Genomic DNA, 8,381 nt, shown 5'->3' with positions numbered 1-8,381 from the left:
GACATGGTTCAAGGCTGGCCTCTCCACTCTGCTTCCAGACAGGTCTCCTTGGGGGTGTTTGTAAGGGTAGTTATTTTGGAATTGCTGCTCTGCTGTTCTGGCTTGTTCGGAACAATCCCCCCTCCGTAAGAAATCTAGCCTGGAATAAAAGGGATTTTGGTCTACAGTAATGACTCTAAGCAGATCAATGGTTTGGGGACAAAATCACAGTAATTTGGGGTTTCTATTGCCAGTTGCTGGTATTTTCCCTGTAGAGACCAGGCTTTGTTAGCCATAACAGTCTGTGACGCCGGTGTTGTTTGCACCCAGACTCTGTGCAGGACTGCGGCCTCCTGGACAGGAGCAGCAGGTAACGGGGGGCAGGCCCTTCCTGCTGGGGCTCTGGCTCGCAGGCTCCTCGGTCCAGGTCCCAGTGGCTGTGCAAAGGCAGCACCCAGGGAGCTCTCAGCTGATGGGGGTGGTCAGTGGGGTTCGGGTTGAATAGGAGGAGGTGATGTTTATCTCTGAGCAGAGGCCAGACAGTAGCCAGGCACAGCTGTGCAGATACAAAAGGACTCTGTTTCCAGAGCTGTTGCTTTGGCATCCATCGCTAGCACACAATCCGTAGGTAAAGCTAATGCATGGGGAGAAAAAAAGAGGTGGGAGAATTGTCTTCTGAAGGAAATGCCAGCTCCTGTGTGGGTCCAGAAGCTGTTCTTTACTGCTGCAGCACTGTAGGCTCTTGGCTGGCCACTGGCTTCCTTGAGAGCACAGCAGCAGTCTTGTGTGGGATAAAATCAGAGTTCTGCCCTCTAAGCCGTGTCCTGATCTGTTAAGAAAAGACGGCTTTGGTTTTCCTTTGGTGCATTGGGTCAGGGGTTCCTGGTCTGTCTTTGGACTTATTAATTGGATTTACTCGTGATGTCTCCAGAATTGCAGATTATGCAGTCCTGCAGACTATAGCTGTCAGCGGTTTTCATTTTAAAATTACAAAAGGATGGGTTCTTGCTGGTTTCACTTCTCTTCTTCCCTTTTCTAATCGTGCACCAAAGTCTTTCAGTGTTTTGTATCAGGAGGTCAGCTCAGTCCAGCTGATATTTAAGGATAGGTTTTCAAATGAGTTTGCTGGGCAAGACGAGTTACGGTTGCTTCCCCTACCTATGTACATGGTTGCCCTGGCTGGGTGCCCAGACCACCACATACCTGGGCAGTATGTAAATCTGATAATGAATTTCCATTTTTCTGTGGTCTGAGTAAATAAAAAAGAAGAGCCTGCTGCTGTATTAGCTGCTGTACCAGGCTGGAGAAGGTTCAGGTCCTGAGTTTCCAGCTTGGTGACTGGTATTCATTTGAGTGAACGAGTGGAGCCATGGAAGTGCTGTGCCAGCTCCCTCTTCCTTCATGCCCTCGACTGAAGGGGTCGCTTTGCCGGAGTCGCTGCATCCATCGCCTGCTACTGATGCAGAAATCCACTGGTCTCAGTCTGGAAGTGAGTCTTGGCTGCCACTGAGCACAGCAAACAGCCTTGAGCTTTGGGACACGCTCTGTTCTTGTTGCCCTCCATCTACACGCTCCCAACCTCTCAGTTCCCAAGTGAGCCAGGAAAATGAGGATTTGATATATCCCTTCCTCCCAAAGCTTTGAATGCAACCCGATGCAGCTGTCAATCTTCAGTGGCACTGCTGGTGCTGTTAAAAGGCTCCTGACATCAATAGAAGTGGTACTGATACAGCAGAAAGAGTAACAGAACGGGTGCAGAGGAAAGCTTCATCACTTCTGAGAGAGGACAAGGTGCCAGTGAGCCTGCTGCTAATGGGATCCTGCACAAAACGCAGTGAGAATGGGGAGGACGCTGGTGCAGAAACTGCAGGTGGGTCCTGCATTGAAGTGAGGAGCTTGGTGACCGTGGCCTCGCAGCTCCATCCACTGGCCTGGCAGCCCCAGGAGGTGCCTGGGGTGGGCGTGCTGATAGCGGGGCCCTGCTGGGGAGGGTTTGCTACTCTTCCCCAGGACGTGAGCTGGAGAGGAGCAGGCCAAGCATGGCTTGTCAACCAGGAGAAACGCTGAGCCAGGGAAAAGGTTGTTCTTGGGCTGCAGAGTGTGTCTGACCGGACGAAGAGCATCGCATCTGGGAGAGTTATGAGGCTCCTGTCACACAGTGGGTCAGCACTGCTCTGTGGGGGGCATTTTTCCCACAGGAAGTGTTTCCTATGTTCTGAACCTCCTTTCTGTGGGCAGCCATCGTGTTTTGGCATAGGGGTCATGCCTTGCCAGCTGGCCCTTCTCTCTCCCCTGTGCTTCTGCTTCCAGCAGCATAGCTGGGGGTCTTCCTCTGGGCAGCTGCAGAGCAGGTCCCAGACATCTCTAATGGGCCTATTAAGCCAGATGTGTTCACTGCTTTTGGAAGAAAATAGAACTGATTAACACCTGAGCTGGTGCACAGGGCTCCTGAGATGAGATGGTGTTAAAGGAATATTAATGAGTGCATGCTGATTTGGAGAGCTGCTTTCACCGCACGTGTCAGTTGGGTGGTTGGGAGGCTGCATGGCCTGAGGGGTGGCCGTGGCCATCAGTCCTCTTTGTCAGGCTGCCACTTCAAATCTGGGCCAGGCCAAGTTAAAGAGAGACGTCTGCTTCGGTGCCTGTGAGAAATGAGCTGTTGGTATCAGTCATCGCCTACGAGACAATGCCCACGTCCTAGGAACCGCTCAAGCTTGTTTCTTCAGCGTGGATGTCTCCCATCAGCCCCAACAGCTCCTGAGCATCTTGCAGTGCCTTTGCTGATCATGGCTGCAGATCAGTTATTGCTACTAAGGGAAAGGCCATGTTGTATCGGCATCATGGATAGGTACTGGGGTAGTCTAACACTATAGAAATGGGGGTTTGCTAAAACTTTGAAGGATTCCCTTTGTTCCGCACAGAATTTTGTGTGTCCCTTTCTTTATCACAGATGATGTGCCAGTAATAGCAGGTTTGTTGTGCCTATACCGCACATTCAGACCTTTCTGCTGATGAGAGCATGGGAAGCGATGTTACTGGGCTGTAAAACAGCTCCCTGCATTGTCCCCTTAGCCAGCTTGCCCGAGAATGCTTACTGTGACATCTGTTTTGGAGCTGGAGCCTTGAACGTCCCTGGTGAAGCAAGCTAAGCTATCTGATATGTTCCCTGAGGATCTTTGCTGGTGGCATGTCAACAGGAATACACTGAGAGGAGTTCGACTGGAAGAGACAACGCTCCGATGTGCTCCCTGCAGATGCCTGGAGAGCAGGTTTGGAAAGGCTGCTCGGGCTTGCTGAAGGAACAGAAACTGTTGGACCCGTCATCAGCGCTGGTCCACCAGGGCCTCACTGGGTACCCACGTGTGTCAGAGCGGGCCCGTCCCTGCCGTGCTGGAGAGCAGCACTGCTGGTGCTTAGTCCTGGTAGAGACCTTCATCCTGAGGTCCCACAGAGCTGCATGCAGAGAGTGGTGTATGTCACCCCCGATTCACATGGGCACTGTAGGATAATTGTCATAACCTTCCCTTTCCAGCCTGAGCTGCATCCCTCCCCAGCAAGGCTCGCTTTTCCCACCACATCTGCAGAAGGGCTGGTGCCTCCACAGCCCCCGTCTCAGCTCTCCGTTCCCCGAGCTCGCAGTTACCACGCTCCCCCCTGCAGAGGCACGGGTGCTTGATTTGGCAGGAGCGGTGCTGTGCTGCTGCAGCAGCTGTGTAACTCTTCTCCCAGGCTGTTGTGCTGCTGTGCGTCAGCTTTAAAACGACTGTAAACTGCATACTGCTGATCCAGCTGTTTCTGGCAAAAGGCAAGTTGTTACAGTGTGAATTGGCTAGCTTCTGGGTCTGGGGAAGGCAACTTCTTCAGTATCCCCCCTAGAAAAAAGGAGAATTGGCCAGCTACCTCTTCTGCAGGAAAGACTCAGCCCATATTTCTTTGCCTCTACCATCACTTCTGCTGCAGCCTTGAGTGGAAGGGGTTGAAACTTGTTGTGTTCAGACGTGGTGTAGCGATGCTTTTAGAGCAGATGGCAGATAACCCTTTCTGTTTTTCCTCCAGTGCTCACCCGGCGTCAGAGAGAAGCAAGAAGTAAAGCTGCCAGTGGGGAAAGCAGCCCAATGCCCTTAGACATTGACAAGTAAGTAGGTATGCTTGCTCCTCCAAGATTGTTTCTGTGCTTCAGTTCTAGCTTGCCTGTGGATGTCTTTATTCCCGTATAAGTGCTGGCTGTTAGGCTTATAGCAATGTTTCCCTGAGAAATTGCCTGCTCTCAGTGCCTCTTGTTGCAGTGCTGGCTATATTTATACTGAAGCAAGAGGAATTTGCTGTTCTTGGATTGTTTATTTTTGCACTAATTTCCTTTCAGCCCAATCTGTGGCGGGTCAGGGATGCGTGGTCTCTGGCCGCTGTGGGGGGAACTGTAGCTAAAACGGTGCTAACTCAGCCAGTTTCTAATGGGGGATTTGGGCTTGGTAACCCTGGAAAAAGAAGAGGGTAGGACAGGGAAGCTGTCAACATGGCACCTGTAGTGATATTCTTAATTAAATTAGACTTTCAGAATAGCAGTGGCTTTGTTTAATCTCTTCCCATGCAGCCCCTCCTCCTGCCACCCACACAAAGCATCATAAGAGAGGATCTGACAGTAAAATCCCTGCTATGGAAGCAATTTTGCTGTTACAAACAGTGGATGGCAACATCACTAATGGAATTAGGCTAATTATAGAGAGGACAGCTTCTGTTTAGACACATTATCTGGGTAATCAGCACTGACTGGAAAGAAAATACAGGAAAAGCGCTGCAGAGTTTTGCACGATGGGGGCTCTCCATACGCGTTTTAGAGCCTGGGGTGAGTTTTACTAGGAGAGCACTGCTTGTCAAACCAAACACAACGCTGCTGGGGCTGCTCCCTGGGGGCTCTCTCTCCTCGGAGATGGTCCATTCCTGAATAGTCCATTCCTGAATAGCTCCGGGGTGGATGCTCCCCTCCTGAAGAACCGGTGCCCTCTTCTGCATGGTTTGGTCCCTGCCCAGTGCTGGTGAGGAAGCGAGCATAGCCGTGTAAATCCATGCCTGACCTTCATCTCCTTTCAGCCAGCATAATTTTCCTCCCAAGCACGCTTGGTCATCCTGTGTGAGCCTGGGCATCCCCTACATAAGAGAGGGGTTTGAGGAGCGCGCTGTGCCAGCCCCCCAGCAGGAGCGCGTTCTGCATTCCTCTCCCAACATGGCACACGTGAAATGGAGACAGTGCAGAGAAAGACTTGATTTACTAGTCAGACAAGTTCATCCAGCCCTGGTAAAACGTCTCTCTGATTTAACACACTTGGTTTGCTTTTCAGACAGAATTTAACTCCCCTTTGCAAAGCCCTTGCACTTCATTTCTGTGGATTTTGACAGGGTGCTTTATGTCTGGGGAGAAATCAGCAGTGTTTGAGATAGTTAGATGAGCAGATTTGATTACCGTCCCGCTGCTGCAGCAGCAGGGTACATAGGAACAGGCAGGGAAAACTGATAATCACTCTGTCTGTGTGATTGGTGCCAGCCTGACCCCACTGAGCGAGACCCGATCTGGTGACACATCTTCTCTGTGGTGTGGCCTGGAGCAGGAAAGTCACCGCTGATGGCTGGGAGCTCAGTGCAGGGTGAATCCTAATGCAGTGCTCTGTCCTTTGCTGCCTGGCAGGTGTGAGAAGTGCTACCTCTGTAAGTCACTGGTGCCACTGCTGCAATATCAGAGGCATGTGGACAGCTGCCTTCAGGCTGCTAGGCAAGCTCAGGGAACCAGGAGGCTGCGAAGCGCCAAGGTGAGGGGCGACCCTGCAGACCATCTCCTCTGCTTTGTGCTGGGTTCGGGGCTGGGTTGGCAGCAGGAGCAGGTTCCCTGGTTGCCGGGACGAGCTGACCTGGTGTAGGACTGCCTGTCCCTGTGGATTGCCATGGCCAGAGAACTTCTTGCCCTCCTTCCTGTGATGCTCTGTGAGAGCACGGACCGGTCCCAGGGGTGAGCTAATCCAGCAGAGCTGCCAGTAACCTCTCCAGCAGGCAGGCGGCCAGGGCTGTCCTGCTGCCAGACAGTGCGCCTGGGTCCTGCAGGCTCCCTCACCTGAATATAGATGGAGCGGAGGGCAGTTCGGGGTGATGAGCGTATCTGACACTGTCCACAAGCCTTTTCCCATGGGGAAGGCTTCAGAGCCAGAGCAGGGGGAGCTGCTCGGTGCTGAGAGCAAACCGCAGCATCCCAGGAGAAATGTGGAGGAGTGAGTGCGGTGGAGGTGTGTGGGGTGCGGGGGACGTGCTGTGCTGGTGGGTGGGAGGCAGGAGCGTGGGTAGCAGCTGGCTCACAGGCACTTGCCAGGTGTTGGACCCCACCGTGCTTTCTCCTGCTGGTGGCCATTCTGGGGCAGCGCAGAGAGGGTCCTTCGGGCCTTCCTGCGGATTCCTGCAGGCAAAGCCCTGGTGCTGCAGCTTTGCCTGCGCTCGGAAATGTGATTCTCAGCATGAAGATGCAACATGATGTCTTAGTTTCGTATAATCCCTTAAATCCATCACAGGGCTCAGCCCTTTGGGGATTCAGATGCAAATGATGAGATTTCTGGTTGATGGTTTTGGCTGGGATACAGCCAAGCACTGTGTGGTTCAGAGCGCTGCAGGGCACGGCTGCTCCTGCATGTGACCGGCTCCTTGGGGCTGTTTGACTGTCCCTGCATCCCACAGCTGGCTGGTGTGTGGGGTCCTGCACACAGGCACAGGGTGTGGGGGGAAGGTGCTGGAGCTGGGTGGTACTTTGGGATGGCTCAACAAGGCTTTGCATTTCCTCTGGCCCTGCCTTGTGCCCAGGTGGCAGCTCACCGGGAGGAGCAGGTCATGCCTGAGCATGGGCTGGGCTGCTGAAGAACTTCCTAGTCACACTGTTGGGCCTGTGGGTTCCTACCATGGCCCATTTTGGGGTAATTTGCAGCTCCAACCCTGCAACTGGGATGCCAGTACCTTCTATTGGGCAGGGAGCAGGCAGGAGAGGGGGCTTTGCTGGGCCAGCAAGGCTCAGAGCAGCCAGGCCAAGTGATCTTCCCCCAGCCTGCATGGCCAGCATGGCTGCATCTTCCCAGGGGCTGAGGTGGGGCATAAGATGTGCGTTCCTTGGTCTGGCTGTGCCCTGGAGGAAGGCCCTTCCCTCCAGCACCAAGCCCCACACCCCTGGAGAGCAGGATGGGGCCTGTCCTCAGAGGCACAGTGCCTGGGGATGTCCCCAAGCTGTGGCAAAGGCCCTGGTGCTCGCATTGCTCTGTTACAGCCCCGTGCTCGCTGCCTGGGCTTGGGGGTGACTTCCTGCACCCTGGCCTCCTTATCGGGCTCTGCTTTATTAACTGCCCTTGGCTGCCTCTGCTCGGGCACCGCTCAGGCTGGGCACGGGACAGTGTCCTTCCCGTGGGCGACTGGCTGTGCTCTGCTGCAGGCCCTGGAAATGCAGCATTCCCCTTGTGCCCAGCTGGACGCTGGGGGCTGGGGGAACGTGTCGCCACAGGGCCACCCCAGCTCTGGGGGGTTTTCTCGTGGCATTGCCATGATGGTGCTTCTCCTCTCCTTGGCAGGATGTTGGAAGGCAGGAGAGAGGACTCCTCAGGATGCTGGAGCTCTCGGAGAGCAAGTCTGCAGGTAAGGAGCTGCTTTCTGTGCTGGGTCAGGGCTGCCCTTTCCTGGCTCCCCTCATCCGGAGGGCAGCCAGGCAGGGCTGAACGTGCGCTGTCCTTGCAGGTGGTGACGCGGGGACCGCCCTCCATGGATTAGGAGACCAAGAGTCCCCTCCCGCGCTGTCAGCCAGAGCCAGGGGGCCGGTGGCAGGGAACAGCCCCAGCTCCCTTCGACACCTTCCTTTCAACATCTCCCCTGCCAAACCTGGCATCTCCTTTTCGGAAGCCGCGGGCTGCGTGGTGGACTTGGAGCCGCACAGGGCTCTTCGCTCGGGCAGCCAGCAGCAGACCAAAGGCTGCCGACGAAGAAAGCGCAAGTTCTGAGGCGGGCGGTGCAGCAGGGTCCCCCCAAGAAGCCCTCTGCCCCCCGGCGAGGGTCTGTGCCGCACCGTCCCCCCGTTTCACCTGCAGCCTTGTCCTCTCCCACCACCCCCTTTTGTATGTTTTATACAACCTGTGCAGGGAGCGCCGGGTGGAGAAGTGACTGTGTGTTTTATAGGTGCCTGTGCAGCTTTGCTTTCTGTTAAAGAAATTGAAATATATTTATGTATGTTTTTTATGAAACTGCAGCACCACAGAGGAGCTGCGCTGTCTTTCTCTGGGGAATGGGAGGCGCTGGAGGGAGGAGAGGAGGAACGGCAGCTGCTGCGTCCAAAATCATCCTTAACTGAGGCCTGGCCTTGGACTCTGGGGGGGTGGTGTGACTTCGGGGACCTC

General features: G+C 54.4%; 1 protein-coding gene across 1 annotated transcript in view; it reads left to right on the top strand.

The window, feature by feature from the left end:
- The window catches only part of UIMC1 (ubiquitin interaction motif containing 1), a 34,392-nt gene extending 26,404 nt beyond the window's left edge, over window positions 1-7,988 (top strand). Inside the window, exons 9-12 of the mRNA XM_010183636.1 lie at window positions 4,036-4,114; window positions 5,660-5,780; window positions 7,566-7,629; window positions 7,729-7,988. Coding sequence (XP_010181938.1) covers window positions 4,036-4,114; window positions 5,660-5,780; window positions 7,566-7,629; window positions 7,729-7,988 — 524 coding nt within the window. The remainder of the gene's footprint in view (window positions 1-4,035; window positions 4,115-5,659; window positions 5,781-7,565; window positions 7,630-7,728) is intronic.
- The last annotated feature ends 393 nt before the right edge of the window (window positions 7,989-8,381 follow it).

This window comes from Mesitornis unicolor, unplaced genomic scaffold, assembly GCF_000695765.1.
Source record: "Mesitornis unicolor isolate BGI_N332 unplaced genomic scaffold, ASM69576v1 scaffold45690, whole genome shotgun sequence".
In the NCBI taxonomy this organism is placed as follows: Eukaryota; Metazoa; Chordata; class Aves; order Mesitornithiformes; family Mesitornithidae; genus Mesitornis; species Mesitornis unicolor.
This window is presented reverse-complemented; position numbering and strand designations above follow the sequence as displayed.